This window comes from Mauremys mutica, chromosome 1, assembly GCF_020497125.1.
Source record: "Mauremys mutica isolate MM-2020 ecotype Southern chromosome 1, ASM2049712v1, whole genome shotgun sequence".
Lineage (NCBI taxonomy): Eukaryota > Metazoa > Chordata > Testudines > Geoemydidae > Mauremys > Mauremys mutica.
This window is the reverse complement of record NC_059072.1, coordinates 115,850,753-115,869,165: the sequence shown is the minus strand read 5'-3', so window position 1 is coordinate 115,869,165 and position 18,413 is coordinate 115,850,753. Positions and strand designations below refer to the sequence as shown.

The 18,413-nt window shown below is 45.4% G+C and overlaps 1 protein-coding gene across 2 annotated transcripts in view; it reads right to left on the bottom strand.

The window, feature by feature from the left end:
* DERA (deoxyribose-phosphate aldolase) overlaps positions 1 to 16,426 on the bottom strand; it is a 94,835-nt gene extending 78,409 nt beyond the window's left edge. The window contains exon 1 of one of the 2 annotated variants that reach the window (XM_045000770.1): positions 16,311 to 16,426. Coding sequence is in view for 1 of the 2 variants with exons in the window: in XM_045000768.1 (XP_044856703.1) it covers positions 16,311 to 16,341 (31 nt within the window). In the remaining variant the exon portion in view is untranslated. The remainder of the gene's footprint in view (positions 1 to 16,310) is intronic. The other variant, XM_045000768.1, reaches the window with a different exon arrangement.
* Between the last annotated feature and the right edge of the window lie 1,987 nt (positions 16,427 to 18,413).

The window sequence follows — 18,413 nt, the reverse complement described above, 5'->3', positions numbered from 1 at the left end:
AGTTGAACACCCAACAGCTGAGGCAACCAAAAATCACTAAGCACCTTTGCAAAAAGCGACAAAGAGTCCTGTGGCACCTTATAGACTAACACATGCGTCTGACCAAGTGGGTATTCACCCACGAAAGCTTATGTTCCAATACTTCTGTTAGTCTATAAGGTGCCGCAAGACTCTTTGTCACTTTTTACTGATCCAGACTAACACGGCTACACCTCTGATACTAAGCGCCTTTGGAAACCTTGGCCCAAGTCTTTTTCCTCATTGGACTTTAGGGGTGACGATGGCCAGCTAACACATTTTTAAAGTTGTTAAACCTTGTCTATGTTTGTGTTTAAAATTGTGTTAGTTCAAATATATTAGACAATGATTTTTCAGCACAGCCCGTTTTCCTAATTTATATATGACCTGGGACCTTCTGGAAGCTCAAGGAGGAAACAAGTGTGACTGGGAGGTTAAGGGGAGATGTGGTGGGAACACAGAACGAAGGCAAGAAACCAAGGCCTGGTCTATGCTAAAAAGTTAGGTCGACTCAGTTATGTTGCTCAGGGGTGTGAAAAATCCATACCCCTGAGTTATGTAGTTAAGGCAACCTAATCCCCAGTAGAGACAGCACTAGGTCAGTAAAAGAATTCTTCCATCGATCTAGAAACTGCCTCTCAAGGAGGGGGATTACCTAAATCGATGGGAGAACCCCTCCCATCAGTGTAGATAGTGTCTACACTGAAGCGCAACAGCAGGGTAGCTGCAGCTGTGCCACTGTAATATTTTAACTGCATTTATCAGCAGAGTAACTGGAGATATCTGTACAAAGCTAATACAACGCAAAAATTTAACATCCCACCATGCCAACATTTTCTTACTACCATGTATTTATTTACAGATAATTAAACAAGCAACAAAGACATAACGAAAACACTGGCTGCAAGCAGAGAAATCAAAATGAACCAAGTGTGTCAGATGTAATTCTAGAGAACAAATGATCATTTACAAATTTGTAACATTTCCATCAAGACTGTAGCAGCTTTCACCATACACATCCACTTATGCTTTAAAATCAGAGAGGAAGGAACTTATGTAATTGCAAACACATTTTATAACAGAAGAACCTCAATGATTCTGCATTGGGTAAGACAAAAACCTGCACATTCTGTTTCAAAGGAACAGCACTCTGGTCTCGCCCCACATCTCTGAAAACATCGGAAAGTGCTATAGCTTATATGTTCTTATAGCCTGGGGTTAGTGGTAGAATTTTCACCCTTTAAGAATTTTTGACAAATGAAATGCAACTGGAAGACCTTTGAACATGCACATATAAACAGTTTAACTATAAGGTAGCTGATCCCTTAGAGCTTGTACACACTAGCACTTACTTGGGTATAACTTTAAGTCTCTCGGGGTGTGGAAAAGCCACCCCTCTGAGCAATATAAGTTACACTGACTTAAGTGCCGGTGTGGACAGCGCTATGTCAACAGGAGAAGCTCTCCCGCCGACTGGAGCACCCACGGGAAAAAAATAGTGGGTGCTCAGCACTCACCAGCCACAGCTGATCGGCAGCTGAAGGAGGGCAGAGAGCAGTGAGCAGGTAGGGGCCTCAGGGAGGGGGCAGAGTGGGAAGAGGCAGAGCGAGAGCAGGGCATTGGGGGAGGGGATGGAGTGGGGGCGGGGCCTAGGGACAAAGCGGGAGTAGAGCACCCCCAGGGAAAAGAAAAACTCAGTGCCTATGGATGGGAGAGCTCTCTGCACTAGCAGCGCTACAAGGGTGCAGCTACATCGGTACAAGCTGTGCTGCTGCTGTAGCAATTCTAGTGATGTTGAGATCCTGAAGTGATCAGTGTTCCCAGAACCATTATATACAACATTTGACTTAGTCTACAGAGAGGAATTAAAACATGGATCTGTGTCAGAGCTGTGATTCTCCTCCTATGTGCCTAGTATACAGGCAGAATCATTAGACCTTGCTGCAATTTATCAAGACTCCTGATAACTTTAGTACACCTCTACCCCAATATAACGCTGTCCTCGGGAGCCAAAATATTTTACCGTATTATAGGTGAAACCACGTTATATCGAACATGCTTTCATCTGCCGGAGTGTGCAGCCCCCCCCCTCGGAGCACTGCTTTACCACGTTATATCCGAATTCGTGTTATATCGGGTCACGTTATATCAGGGTAGAGGTGTACCTACTGGGGGCAGCATGACCTTTCAATCCCTTTGGAAGATTTGATCAATTATTTTAGTAGCTCAGTACCTTGTCTGAAATGCTTTACCTCTTCTCTAATAAGACCTACTGTCCACAGTTATTCCGGCACTGGACAGCAAACAGTGAAGAGTTCTCTTTGTTCATAATGTCCTGATTCTTTCCAGACTCACTCACTGTGTTCAAGGCTATGAAAGACAATTGAGTTGATCTGTCAGAAAATTAACTTTGTATCACTTCTTCATGGAGCTAAAAAGTCTGTCGTAACACGTGACTGCTTGTACAGAATATGGAAAGTATGCAGAAGAGGAAGGATTGGAATGTTAAATCCAATTTGTTACAAATCGGTAATTCTTTCCTTTTGTGCTATCCTATGCCATAAACCTAAATCTGACTGAGCGTGAGTCTACACAGCCAAAGCTGTGCACAGGTTAGCCTACCAAAGTGACACAATAGCAGTGAGGACAGCGCAGCACGGACCTCAGAGTGGGCTAGTGAGCCGAGTACATACCCAGGGACCATGCAGAACTTGTGCTACCCACACTGCATGGTCTTCACAACTGTTATCTACACTAGCTGGATTCAAGCACGCTTGTGTCAGCTAGCCTGCGCATCGCTTTTGCTGTGTAGACAAACCTTCGGGGGGTAAGACGAAACTTCCCCTGTGGGCAAGTTATTCCATTATTATCCACTTTAGAGTCTTTAGCAACTTCCTCCGATGCATCTGATACTGGGCATTCTTAGGGACATAATACTGTACTACAGTGGTCCCCAACCTTTTTGTGGCTAGTAGCACATTCATGTTTTCAGAAGAGTGTGGCGGGTGCCAACAATTTTTCAAGACTTATTTTGTATTTGTACATTAAATAATTTGAAAAACATCATATTTAATATTACATAATATATGAATCCATAAGATAAAAAGGGTAATTTTACATGTAAAAGGTATTAATTAAATTATTCGGCAATTACTCTTTCACCTTACCATGTGAATTTGCTCTTTTTTATCTACCTGTAAGAAAAATTAAGGAGTTTTTACAAAATAAATATCATAAACAGTTTTAATCTTATTTATTTTTAAAAAGTAAAATGTTGAACTGTTGGTCCAAATATATTTATTATTCTTACTTTAACACAGAATGAAGCCTGCAGCCCCGGAGTTCTCTGTCCCCGGCAGGTGCAGGGCCATGGTTTCTCTCCGGCTTAAGCTGCGGTCCTGCGCCTGCTGGGGACAGAGAACTCCGGCGCCCACAGCCTGCAGCCCTGGAGAAGCCGGAGAGAAGCCACAGCCCCGGGCCTGCCGGGGACAGAGAACTCCGGCACCCACAGCCTGCAGCCCTGGAGAAGCCGGAGAGAAGCCACAGCCCCGGGCCTGCCGGGGACAGAGAACTCCGGCACCCACAGCCTGCAGCCCTGGAGTTCTCTGTCCCCAACAGGCGCGGGGCCATGGCTTCTCTCCCCTGCTGGGCACTAGGTGGGCACACATAAATGCCCCGCGGGCACCACGTTGGGGACCACTGCTGTACTAGATGATCTAATCTGGTTATGGCAGTTCATATGGTCCTAGTTAACCCATTGGTCAAAGCTACTGAGGAACTCTGGAAGGGAGAATCACAGACATATATTTGAGGAAGTAACACGCACGTTAACAGATATATTTGGCTTAAACAAAAGACACAACTGAGTCTGTGCCATTCGAGAGATGGTTGGACAACTGGGGAAAACCAACTATCCCATTAAGGGATTCTTCTGTTAACTCAACTTACGTTTTCAGTTTTCCCATTCAATACCCTCTTAAAAACTCATCTGTTCAATATTAATGATCATTACTACTACAACACCGAAAAAGCATGCCAGAACAAATAAAACAAGAGCCCAGATTTTTACAGATTACAGTGCTGAGCAGAGCAATGCCTAAATACCTTTAAAAATCTGGACCAAAATCCCTGCCAAGAAGAATTTACAATGTAATATTAGACGTGTGAGGGTAACAAAAAAATTGTAAGGGATGTGGTGTGGAAGGACAAAGGTTATGGTAATAAGCAGGAGCAGATGGAGTCTCCAATGCAGCACAGATCTTTTCTTCAAGCACACATCTCTATTAATTAAGAAGGGGATGGGGAAGAGTAAAATAAATAAATATGTATCAGCATAATCATCTCTAAATAGATTTTCAAAGTTTCCCATGTGGGATCTTACCAGACCTTTAAACATAAATGTCTTTATTCAGAAAAAAAAATCAGTCTCAATCCTAACTTATGTCTATTAAAATTCAGAACATAACCATTATTTTAAACAGAACTGTTTGCCTTGGATTTTTCCCCCCACTTTATAATTTAGAGAGTCTGGCTAGGGAAAACTATATTTAATTAGGCTCATTAACCTTGCAGTGTGAACACTCCTTTTTTTTTTTAAATAAGTCATCTGCTAGTCATCTGCATAGTCATGTGGCTTCAGGGATAAAAGCAATTAAAGCAGCTACATTACAGCTAATTAGCCAATATTCTGTAATCACACTCTTAAAGTTTACTTTTTCCTCTGAAGACATCTGAAAACCTTCAAAACTGTAGTTAAAGTTTTAACAGGAAAACCATTCTCTTTTGAATTGGTAACACAAATCCAATAATACTAAGCTTTTCCATCAGTAACAAATAAATAAAAAAATCTGCTCCAATACATAACCTTATAAATACCCAATCTACATAACCCACTCTTTTTTTTAATGCAGATTTGCTCCTGACCAAAAGTTGGACTTGTATTTAATCCCTTTGAACAGCTAAATTGAATGCTTAAAAATAACTATTTTTTTTAAAGATAGTGTTTGCATTTTTAGTGGTAAAGTGAGAAATTCAACTAAACATAGTCCAAATCCATCCTCCCACACTCATTTACATAGGCCTAATGAGTTCAATGGAACTACAAATGTAAGTAACAGCTCAAGGATCAAATCTCATAATGGAATGTGTTAAGTTGGTTACCACGTAAAGTGGGTTTTGAGGTTTGATTTTTTGAGTTAGAAACTATAATCATGTGAGACATTTTGGGTATCACCCAAACCAGTAAGGGGTTCTGTCACTACATACACTGTAACTCTGGGGGCCTTTGTGCTGTGCGGCGGTTGTTCAAATTTCTGAAACCAGCGTTACTTTTGGCAGGGTGACACTAACAACTCTTCCAATCCCAGGTCTCCCCAAATATGCCCATTGCAAGTTCTTAATTACCAAACAGTCAGACCGTCACCCTTTGGTTCGTCATCCCTGAAGGCATGAAGCCAGCCCCTCAGTTACCAGCTCACTTTGGCACACACGCTCTACACAGTTTGCACAATAGAGACCCGCTTGGGATAAAAATAAACAAAGTCCATTTAATAGAAAAACCACAGATCCAAGGAAGAAATAGCAAAAGAAAGCAAACATATACAAGTTACACAGAAAACTAACATAAAGATGCAACCATTCTGATTAGATACAATTCCCCTTTCTAAGGCCTGGTCTACACTACGCGTTTAAACCGGTTTAAGGAGCGTAAAACCGATTTAACGCCACACCCGTCCACACTAAGAGGCCCTTTATATCGATATAAAGGGCTCTTTAAACCGGTTTCTGTACTCCTCCCTAACGAGAGGAGTAGCGCTAGTATCGGAATTACCATATCGGATTAGGGTTAGTGTGGCCGCAGATCGACGGTATTGGCCTCCTGGTGGTATCCCACAGTGCACCACTGACTGCTCTGGACAGCAATCTGAACTCGGATGCAGTGGCCAGGTAGACAGGAAAAGCCCCGCGAACTTTTGAATATTTCCTGTTTGCCCAGCGTGGAGCTCCGATCAGCACGGGTGGCGATGCAGTCCGAAATCAAAATAAAAAAAGAGCTCCAGCATGGACCATGCGGATGTGATCGCAGTAAGGGCAGGCAAATCTGTTCTATCAGCGCTCCGTTACAGAAGATGAAATTCAAAATCATTTTTAAAAAATCTCCAGACAGACGCCATAGCAGGGACTCAGCGCACTGCTGTGTGACAAGCGTAACGGAAAGCCAAAGAATCAAATGGACGCTCACGGAGGGAGGGAGCGGGGACTGGAGGACTCAAGCAATCCCACAGTGCCTGCAGTCTCCGAAAAGCATTTGCATTCTTGGCTGAGCTCCAAATGCTTCTAGGGTCAAACACAGTGTCCGCGGTGGTTCAGGGCATAGCTCGGCACCACCCCCCCGCCAGAAGTGAAAGGGAAAACAATCCTCTCTTGACTCTTTTACATGTCACCCTATCTTTACTGAATGCTGCAGATAGACGCAATGCTGCAGCAAACACCAACATCCTTGCTCCCCCCCCCGCCATGGGTGGCTGATGGTGCAATATGGCTGATATCCATCGTCATCATCAGCCTATTGGCACATGGGGCAGTGCAAAAGGACTGGTAACCATGCCGACTAGCATTCAGTGAGGTCAATCATGGGCGCCTGTGTAAAAAGTCCTGATTTTTCCTGGTAGATGGTGCAGTATGGCTGGTAACCGTCTTCATCATAGCAACAGGGGGCTGAGCTCCATCAGCCCCCGCCCTTCATGTGTAAAGAAAAGATTCAGTTGTCCCTGGACTAGCAGCGGGATGCTGGGCTCCTCTCCTCCACGCTGCTTAATGTCCTGTCTGGACTATCATAGCAGCTGGAGGCTGCCTTCCACTCATTTCTCACTAACAAGTCACTGTTTCTTATTCCTGCATTCTTTATTGCTTCATCACACAAGTGGGGGGACAATGCTACGGTAGCCCAGGAAGGCTGGGTGAAGAATGGAATTAACAGGTGGGGTTGTTGCAGGAGCACCCCCTGTGAATAGCATACAGCTCATAATTTCTGCTGGATCTGACACAGAGCAGAGCTCTCTGGTTCTATGATACAGTGGTTCTCTAGTACACTTGCCCATATTCTAGGCAGGACTGATTCTATTTTTAGATACCAAAAAGGAGGGATTGACTCAGGGAGTCATTCCCAATTTTGGCTTTTGCGCCCCTGGCTGATCTCAGCCAGGGGCACTTATGACAACAGCAAATGGTGCAGTGCAAAAGGACTGGTAACCATGATCATCTTATTACCAATTTATGGTATGGTAGATGGTACAGTATGGCTGGTAACCATCTCTGCTGTCATGCAAAAGCAAAAGCATGCTGCTGTGTAGCGCTGCTGAATCGCCTCTGTCAGTGGCATCTAGTACACATACGGTGACAGTCACAAAAGGCAAAACAGGCTCCATGATTGCCATGCTATGGCATCTGCCAGGGCAAGCCAGGGAAAAAAGCCGCGAAATGCTTGTCTGCCGTTGCTTTCCCAGAGGAAGGAATGACTGACGACATTTACCCAGAACCACCCGCGACAATGATTTTTGCCCCATCAGGCACTGGGATCTCAACCCGGAAATTCCAAGGGGCAGGGGAGGCTGCGGGAACTATGGGATAGCTACGGAATAGTTACCCACAGTGCAACGCTCCAGAAGTCAACGCTTGCCTCGGACCGTGGACGCACACCACCGATTTAATGTGTTTAGTGTGGCCGCGCGCACTCGATTTTATACAATCTGTTTTGCTAAACCGGTTTATGTAAAATCGGAATAATCCCGTAGTGTAGACGTACCCTAAGAAGTGTTACCTATTACCTTAAAACAATTTCTTAGCCTACCCCCTAGCTATACAAAGGACTCAGGGCTTGTCTACACTCGCACTCTACAGCACTGCAACTTTCACGCTGGGGGGAGGGGGGAAAATACCCCCACCCCCTCCAAGCACTTCAAGTTTCAGCACTGTAACGTGCCAGTATAGACAGTGCCCAGCTCCCAGCGCTGGTAGCTACACCCCTCGTGGAGGTGGGTTTTTTAGAGCGCTGGGACTACGCGACTACACAAGCCACGTAAAAGCACTGCCACGGCAGCGCTTTAGTGTTGCCAGTGTAGACTAGCCCTCAGCATTCATGGACAGCCTGGAAACTAACCCCCAAGCTCTGGATACTCTTCAGTTCAAACACCTTCATTTTAAAAGGGGTCTGAATTTTGTTTCCACCTCAGTCACTAAAGATATTTAAAGTGGGGACAACTCCTTCCTTTCTTAGTTCCTGAAGATTGGGGTTTTCTTTTCAATTTCAAGCTGTTCCCATTTGCTCTGGTGGTTCCTTACTGTTTTTTCCTGGCCTGGACCAGGGGCTAGGTGCTCAAAGCCAGTCTGGTTTGGTTGGGGAGGCAGCCCCACTCCATGCCTGATTGCTTCGCTGCCCTGCTGCAAGGTGATGCTGAAGTTGCACTACAGTTAAATTTTTGTATATAGATAGATAAGATAGATACACACACACACACACCCTTCATAACTGTATCCTATATGCTTATCTCATGATTAAGTTTTATGTATTACAAGCTTTCATACAAAATAATATAGTATGCAATCAGTTGGTTTAACTGCTTATTTTGGGGGGGGTTAAACCTTCTGTTCTCTTGTTCGGGTGGCTGGATGCTGCTTGTCACATCATGGTAATACAGTGGTCCTTGCTCCCCATGCTAGGCTTCCAGTAGGGCTGCAGTCGTCTCTGTCCTTCCATGGCCCCAGTCTAACTGGATCCACGCAGGTGACCCTCGCGCACACAGACAACCCCATTGACCTCAAGAGGACGCTGCATAGTTGCAAAGATCCACCTACTCAAATCCAATTATTATCAGGCATGTTAGGAATGTGCAAGAGCTCCTGTATTACACACAATCACACAAATTACTTTCCATGGGTCAAATCAATCAGTTCTAAAATTAGAGCTGGTCAAAAACATTTTAAACAACTCTCAACAAAATTTTAAGTTGTCAGTTTTGCAAGGTTTTTTTTTTCACATTACCTAAAAACCTAGTGGAGGGAGGGGAGGAGGTTGGTAAACAAAAATGTTGATAATGATTTTTACAAAAATGTCATTGAGAAACTGCGCACACAGAGTTGGAACTACAGTACATGAAATTTTTCACAACACTTTCAGCTAAACCACGGTTGAAGCTGTTTGTTTTTTCCAGAAAGGCCATTTTAAAAAAAAACACTAGTTAAAAATTGTCCACCAACTCAACCTAAGAGTATTTTTACAAATATTTTCATTCTTTCTCCTAGAGGTGGGGAGAGCAGTGCTAGGTGGAGGAATAACCCTGGGCAATGTGGAGTCCCACATTTCTCCCAATGCACAGAGAAGCATGAGTCACTGTAAAGGCGCACACATGTAAAGAATATGATCAGGAAACAGGTATGGAAACCTAAATAAAATTACATTAAACAAATGTCAAGGTTGCAAAGTCGAGCACCTACAAGTTATGAAATGCCAAAATTAAGATTGCCTGTGCTCTGAACTCCCCTTTTCCCTGCCCCCAACTCCTCTCCCATCCTCTCTCAAGCTCCTTCCCCTGTCCCCCAACGCTGCATCTTTTCATCCTCCCCCCTTGCCCATTCCCCCCCCATCTGCATTCCAGTTAGGTTGCATCCTCCTACTCTACCATGCTACCTTGATGCCAACAGAAGGCACATTGAGCACACAAGAGACAGTACTGTGAATCTCAAGAAATCAAAAATCATGAGTTGGCCCCCAAAAGTTTGGCCAAAAAAATTATGATTTTAAACAAAAATATTATTTTTTTGCAGTCTGTCCTTTGACTTTTGAACTCCCCCTGCCCCTCCCCAGTGTGTGTCGGACAATCAGTGGTGCCCACTCTTCCATCTGTATTGGGTAAGGTGACTATGGCCCTTGCTTCACGATCTCTCACCCCCACATCTGCCCGCCCATCTGCCCAGCATTAATCCTGTCCCTCAATGCCTCCTCTACCCCCAATTCAATCTTTCCCCTCAGTTCAGCCTCCCTACTCCATCAGACCTCAAAACCCTCAGTTCAGCCCCGCCCCCAGAAACCTCCACCATCAGTTCAGCAGTTCCTACCCCACTCAGTTCAGCCCCCTCAGGCAACCTTAATAGTCAGGCTCTACACCAGGGGTGGGCAAACTTTTTGGCCCAAGGACCACACCTGGGTGGGAAAATTGCAGGCAGGAACATGAATGTAGGGCTGGGGCGGGGGTGCAGTGTGCAGGAAGGGGCTCAGGGCAAGGGGTTGGGGCAGATGAGGGGTGCGGGGTTTATGAGGGGGCTCAGGGCAGGGGTGCAGGGAGGAGTGCAGGAGGGGGCTCAAGGCAGGGGGTTGGGGTCCAAGAGGGGTGAGGGGGTGCAGGAGGGGGATGAGGGCAGGGGGTTGGGGTGCGGGGTACAGGAGGGATGCATAGTACAGGAGGGGGCTCAGGGCAGGGGGTTGGGGTGCAGGAGGGGTGCAGGCTACAGGAGAGGTGCAGGGGGGATCAGGGGGTTGGGGTCACTGGCTCCATGCCGCTCCCAGAAGCAGCTGGCACCATGTCCCTGCAGCTCCTGGGGGTGGGGAGGGCAGATGGCTCCGCGCGCTGCCCTCACCTGTGGGTACTTCCCTCGAAGCTCCCATTGGCCGCGGTTCCCCATTCCTAGCCAATGGGAGCTGCGGGGGGTGGTGCCTACAAGTGAGGGCAGCGCGCAGAGCCCTCTGACTCCCCCCAGGGACCACAGGGACGTGGTGCCGGCCTCTTCCTGGAATGGCACGGGGCCTGCAGCACGATGGGGGTGGCAATCCTGTGGGCCGGACCAAAGCCCTGACAGGTTGGATCTGGCTCGCGGCCCATAGTTTGACCACCCCTGCTCTACACAAAGTAGTTGCATCTCTGGTTTTAAGCATCCTTCTTTTTATCTTCCGTCTGTAACAGGGCATCCCTTCTTCCTCTGATGAGGCTACCTCACATGAAAATCCCTCTGGGAGGATTATGATAAACTTCCTGGTGGAAAGTCTGTATATCAGTTTGCTAACCCCACAGTGAAACCAAATGAGGCAAGAGGGGAATGCTAGAGGCATGCATTACAAAAGTCACTCCTCTGGAGAGAATTCTCTCCAGCAAAAGTCTATTTTATTCATCTGATACAGACGTAGCCTGTGGCACACCAAAGCAGACCAATGGCCTATCAAATCCACTATCCTGTTTCCAGTAGTCTATACCTGGTGCTTCAGAGGAAAGTGGTAAAACACGCAGACTAAGCACCTGGTCAGGGCATCTTTGGAAGCAGTGTGGGAGGGGGCAGATTCCTTCCTCCCTGGATTCCTGTGACAATCAGTTTATACATAAATACCTGTATTTATTCCCCAATCTCAGCATGTATAGCTACAAATGGTGTAGATTGTAAAATCCGCTAGCCCTTTTCAAAATCTGCCTTCAGTACGTGACTCTTGTGGCGAGCAAATTTCACAGGCTGACTGTATTCTGTATGAAGTGGTATTTCCTTTTATCCGTTCTAACTGCACCTTCCCTTAGTTTTAATTAAATAACTACCTTCTTCTGATATTATGGGACAGTGGGGGAGGGGGCGAGAAGATGGAATTAATTATTTTTAATGCTTTATTTTACAGAAAATAAGGAATGTAAAATTGCAATAAACAAAGAGTGATTATATCATATGACACGAGTTGAGGACAACAGTCTCACTTTCATTTATGGAAAAGATAGGCATGCTATAATCCTGGCATCTTATAAGACATTCTAGATGTACAAGTGACATGTTTTAGCAGAGAAGAGAAGAGAAAGGAAGAAATCAAATGGAATAATCTTTTAAATCTTTTAAAATTCTTTGTAAATATATTTGACCACTAGGTGTCTACTAGAAAACTTGAATCGCCATCCAACGATTGTGTGCAGCAAGCATTACCGGGTAGGCATGAGGCAAATGCTTTGCACTGCCACTGAAAAGTCATTAGCACAAGCTAGCTAAGCCCTTAGAATACCTGCTGAGCCCTCCCATTTTGCATGGGTCTAGTAGAAAAGGTTTGTAACATGGGCAGCTGCCAACATAGCAAAGCCATGAAAATGGCAGAAATGTAAATGTTCAAAGTGTCTTTATTTTAATGCTTCTGACTCTGATATGAAAAACTTTCATGTGATCCGACCAAATTCATTCTCTGCGTTCCCCAGTGTAAATATGTCATTGACAGTTAAATCACTGCCTCTTGAGAATCCATTGGTGTCCTCAGCTGCTTGTTTGCATGCTCTGTCCACACAATGCACTTTATTTTAAATGACTCTTTCTGCTTGAAGTTTATTTTACATCTAAAGAATTAATACATACAGGACCTAAGCAATCCAAAAATATTTAAAACAGCAGCTCTCCAAAGTTTTTAAAAAGAGTATTTGATTTTATTATTATTATTATTATTATATTTTATTTTATTTTTGCCCAATTTGGAACACCTTGGACCTGTTTTTTTTTAGAAATGCTAAGCACCCATAAGTCCAACAGAAGTTAATGGGATCTGCAGGTGCTCAGAAAATCTGGCCCTAGGTGTCTCAGATTTGACTCCCAAACACTAAGGCACCTTAACATTTGGGACACAGTCTATGTCGCTCCATAAGGAAGGTTTTACTTAACTAAAAAAAAAAAAAAAAAACAGACCTGAAATATTAATATTCTTTAAGAAATGGATTTAAAACATTCTTCCAATATGCAGGCCGGAACACCTCTAACATTATTTTAAATGGCACTATTGATCCTGATGGATCCCACAGTGGTTTCCATACTATAATCTTGCACTCAAAATAAGTCAAGGAGGAGAGCTGTTTTGGAGAGGGGAAAACAATTAATTTCAGAAGGGAATACTTGCTATTGAAATGTTTTGAACACACTGGAATGTGCATTACAGAATGAGTGGTAATAATAAATTTATGTAATGCTTTTCTGCTGTAGATTTCAAAGTACTTTACAAATCATTATTTTGGAGTTTTGTTGTAGAAGGTAGAAACCAAGGAATAGAACGGTTAAGTGAGTTGGCCAACGTCATGCAGCAACTCATGAACTGAGCCAGAAATAAAAACCAGGTGCCTCTGAGTTAGTCCCATAACCTATCCACCAGACAATACTACCTCCATTATATTCACTTAGATATATGGATCTATTTGAGGACAATTTACTGAGAGGGATACAATCTGCTTTGCCTGGTAACATCATAGGATTCTACATAAACACTTCATAGTGAACCACATAGGTGATCACTATATAAGATGTGAACACTAAAGTAAGTGTTTAAAAAAAAAAAACACGCAATCTGCATGAATAAGGTTTGCAGATACTCTCCAGTATGATGGTATGAGTCAAACACTGAATACTATCATACATATGCCAGCAAAAAGATGCCTTTCAGATAGGGACACTTAAGGGTCACTTCAGGTTACCCCAGATCATACACTAGATCAGTGGTTCTCAACCAGGGATACACATACCCCTGGGAGTACACAGAGATCTTCAAGGGGGCAGGGGCAGAAGGTTTGTATAATTTTTGTTGATGTCCAGAACGGGTTCAAGCCCTGCCCTCCCTCTCCCACCCCGACCTAAGGCTCTGGGGGGGGAGTTTGGGTGCGGGCTCTGGGAGGGAGTTTGGGTGCAGGCTCTGGGCTGGGTAAAGGGGTTGGGGTGCGAGAGAGGGTGAGGCGCTTACCTCAGGCAGCTCCAAAAAGTGACCTGCAGCAGCAGACCTGGCAGCAGCTCCTAGGCGGGGAGCCGGGGGATCTCTGCATGCCACTGCCCGCAGGCACTGCCCCTGCAGCTCCCTTTGGCCTCAGTTCCCTGCCAATGGGAGATGCGGAGTCGGTGCTTGGGGCGGGGGCAGCATGCAGAGACAAACCCCCCTCCCAGGGCCACAGTGATGTGCCGGCCGCTTCCAGGAGTGGCGCGGAGCGAGGGTGGGCAGGAAGCCGCCTTAGCCCCGCTGTGCTGCCAGTGGTGGTGGCTGGGGGCCCCCTGGGGCCTTTCAAATTGCCTGAAGGCAGCAGGCAGGGCCAGGAGACACTCTAGGTGAGGCACGTGGAGGCGGCAGGCAGGGATGGGGGAGAGACCTGGCCCCGAACATTGGTGGAGCTGTGCCCCCGGGCCCTGAATATTCCTGGAGCACAGGCACCATGGGCCCATATAACTCGCCACCCCTGCTGGGGGTACATCAACTAATCTAGATATTTGCCTAGTTTTGCAATAGGCTACATAAAATGCACTAGCAAATTCAGTACAAACTAAAATTTCATACAATGACTTTTTATACTGCTTTATATTCTATACACTGAAGTGTAAGTACAATATTTATATTCCAACTGATTTATTTTATAATTATGTGGTAAAAATGAGAAAGTAAGCCATTTTTCAGTAATAGTGTGCTGTGACACTTTTGTATTTTTATGTCTGATTTTTGTAAGCAAGTAGTTTTTAAGTGAGGTACAACTTGTGGGTACGCAAGACAAATCAGATTCCTGAAAGGGGTGCAGTAGTCTAGAAAGCTTGAGAGCTGCTGCACTAGATCATAGTACCTCAGCAGCTTGCTTGTAGGAAATGCAACAATTCAAAGACATGGAAACAAAAGATGTCCTTTTGGTTAAAGATAATGTAATGGAGGACAAAAAAAATTTTTTTTACCAGAAATCTTGTGGGAAACTCAGAATCAGTCCAGGTGGGGAAAATAATCACTTTCACTCCAGGAAGAAAAAAAGGAATGTACAGAGAAAGGTGAATCCCTTGATTCACACATGAGGATGCAATGAGTAGAAAAACATCCCATTCTCCCACCACCCAATAAGGATGGTGAAAGGAACAGAGAAAACATTGATTCAGTCAGAACCCTAGAGTCACAAAACAATCAGGGCAGGGAGTCCTGCCTTGTTTTTGTGGCACTGTTGGCATTTGCCTAAAGCTGCTTGGAATAGCAGTGGTGACAACTCCTGAAATGTCTTTATAAATCTTGCCCTACTGGGGTATTACTTAAAGCCTCGGGTTCTGGAGATAGGTGATTACAAGTGAATCTCACCATTAATTTAACAACAAAATATATTTCTAGCCTTCATGGTTATGGAGAAAAGCTTGACAATGTGACCCACGATTAGCCTAAAGGCTAAAGAACAAGGAAAATAAGAATAACCCATATTTTTTAAGCCAATCTCATGATGTCAGGGGCCCTGACTCAGGATATTTGAAATTTTGAGGTTGTCAATACTGAAATAGTGTGAAAATCTGTTTTATAAACACATCCTTGGATTATAAACCACCAGGTTTGGAATCAGCCCCTTCATACTGCTTTATTGGTCTCTGTTTGTGAGCAGTTGCACCCTTGGACTTTTGTTTTCACAAATGTTTATGGACAACAAATTTTGGGCCATGACCCCACATTTGTTTAACCAAGAAAATAATGTTTCAGAAGAAAGCAGTTCATAAAAGTAAGGTCAACCGTGTGGCACAGATGACTAATCACTAAGTTCAAAGACCAAATTCCAAATACTTAATCATCAAAACCTTGAATGATCCATAGGTGAAATATGCTCATAAAAGCTACTCATCAATTTTACATAATACAAAAACTCATTTAAAACTGTGATCTCCTCTCAGACAGTGCAGCAGCAGGATAATTCATCATATAAAAAGTTAGCAAGTAATAGTTCAAACAGATAGAGCCAACCCCAAGACGACAATTCCATTGCACGACAACTTTCGAGCTTTGGAACAAAAAGAAAAACTTTCAAACGATTTCACAGAAGTGAAACTGGGAGTGTGTAAGCCATACCCCAGGCCAGTACCCGAGCCACCCAGCTAGAGAGAGCCTCTCATTCTCTGTCCTTCCTGATGAAAGTTCTGTGGAAATTGACATGTTCCCACCTTGATACTAACTGTTCTGGAGGGGTCCAAATGTCATGTTGTTGGGTCACAGCTGGCCCATGCTGACTTCTCTACAGCTGCTGTCCAGGAGGCATAGATCTACCAGCAGCAACAACAAAACCTGGGAGTCCCATTATTACTTCTGCACACACATCCCTTCCCTGAAGGCTCAGGCAGGGATTGGGGAGGATAAGATCCTTAGCGCCCCAGTGGGCTGTTGACAGCTTCACCTCCACTGGGGAGTCCGTACTGTCCCCTAGGCACCTGAACGCTGGACAATGTCTTGACTCCCTCCGTGTGTCTGCTGCACGCCCCCGCCCCGCCCTCCCCTCCATTACACGTGCAGGCTGCGATCAGCTGCTGTCCCTTACCCAGCTCTGTGCCCGGGTTTCTAGCCGACATGATCAGCACCAGCACCAGCAGCCCCCCCGGCCTGAGTGCGGTACTTCCTGGGTACGCCCCTGCTGAGCCCTTTGCTCCCTCCCCTCGCACGGCGGGCAGGAAACACGGATCCCGGGCTGGGCGGCTCTTTCGTTCCCCCGCCCAGGCTGGGAGGGGCTTGGTGCGCCAGCTCCGCGCTTCCCGCCAAACTCCGATCAGACCCTTCTGCGCGGCAGGAGAGCCTGGGGGAGTCGCGCTCCCCAGGAACAGGCCACCCTTGCATTGCTGGCTGCGGGCAGGGACAGCCCGTTAGCTGCTTCCCCGCCTCCATTATGCACTCGTGCGTTGCTGTCGGCACGGGAGGCAACCACTGCATCTTCCCCCCGTGCACAATCACACATTGCTGTATATGCCTCAGGGGACATAAGCCACTGCCCCGGCACAATTATACCTCGCACTCTCCACCCCGGGGATGCTGACCGGCTCCCTCAACGAATGAAACCCTGAATTGTTGTCGGCCGGTAGGGAATGCTGCCTGGTGCCTCTTTAAATTGGTTCAGGTGTTTCTGGTAAGGGCAACACCGTCTTAGGGGTCTGTTGGAAGAAGGCACTGTATAGGGCTTGGGTAGTTTTAGTTAAAACACTGCAGCTAGAACATGAATTTTTTTCACATAAAAATAGATAGTGTGTGTGTGGCCTTTCTTTTCACAGCTGGTGAAATGCATTTTTTATTTACAGCCTTGAATAAAAATTAAAATAAGCCATCACTCACAGCTAACCCAGCTCCAGGGATTCTCCAGACTTTAGTCTTCAGTATAAACAGCCCACACAAAAAAATCTAGCTTCAGCAACATACTTTCTCTTCCTCATAATAAATCACAGCTAATTGTGTTTCCCTTCCTGATAAAATCTATTTTCAGTTTGTGTATGTGGCACTTTGTACCTCAGGGGAACACCCAGCACCAGGCCGGCTCCAGGGTTTCTGCTGCCCCAAACGGGTAAGAAAAAAAAAAAGTCACGGCAGCGCTATGGCACCACTCCACTCTTCGGCAGCAATTCAGCAGCAGGTCCTTCGCTCCAAGAGAGACTGAGGGAATTGCCACCAAAGACCTGGATGTGCCACCCCAATAGCAGCTGGAGTGCCGCCCCTTCGTATTGGCCACCCCAAGCACCTGCTTCTTTAGCTGGTGCTTGGAGCCAGCCCTGCTCAGCACCCCCCTGTTCATCCTTGTAAAATAATTGTGTGGTATCCAATGCAGTTTGTCAAGTCAGGTGTCTCCAGAAGGCTCATGATGCACTGAGCACTGTTACAGTAATGTTATAGTAAGGTTATAAGCTATAATTTCATGTACGTAGTTATGAGGCTGAAAATGTATCCTCATGCCTTAAAATAAGCCCAAGCAAAAACTCTCTAAGAGCAGAGAGATAGTTCATACCTCATCAGGGCAGGTATGGGACAAACCCAGCCCAGTGTCACAGGAACAAAGGACACTGGCCTAGGCAGCAACAAAAGGATCTGTTGGACTCTCCAGTGAGTCACCCCCCTTCCTTGGGCCGATTTGGGACTGCGATGAGGTAACGCTCACCTGACTCTGAAAGGGTGGGGGGGTAGGGGGCAAAGCCAAGAGAGAAGAAAGAACATGATAAAAGGAAGAGATTTGCCAGGCTCTCTCTATCTCTCACCTCCATCTACAGCCACCACACCAAGCCACTGACGCACTGATCAAAGCGGAGAGCCTAGCTAAAGGACAATCAGCCAGCCCATGGTGAGAAGCATCTAAGTTTGTAAGGGTACTGAAAATGTTAAGAGAAGCTTCGAATGCATTTTGCTTTTATTTCATTTGACCAAATCTGACTTATGTTTTGACTTATAATCACTTAAAATCTATCTTTCATAGTTAATAAGCAGTGCATTTGGTTTAAAGCATGCCAGAGACCTCCCTTGGGATAAAAAGCCTGGTACATATCAATTTCTTTGTTAAATTGACAAACTCATAAAAGCTTGCAGCATCCAGTAGGCATAACTGGACACTGCAAGATGGAGGTTCCTAAGGTTGTGTCTGGGACTGGAGATACTGGCTAGTGTCATTCAG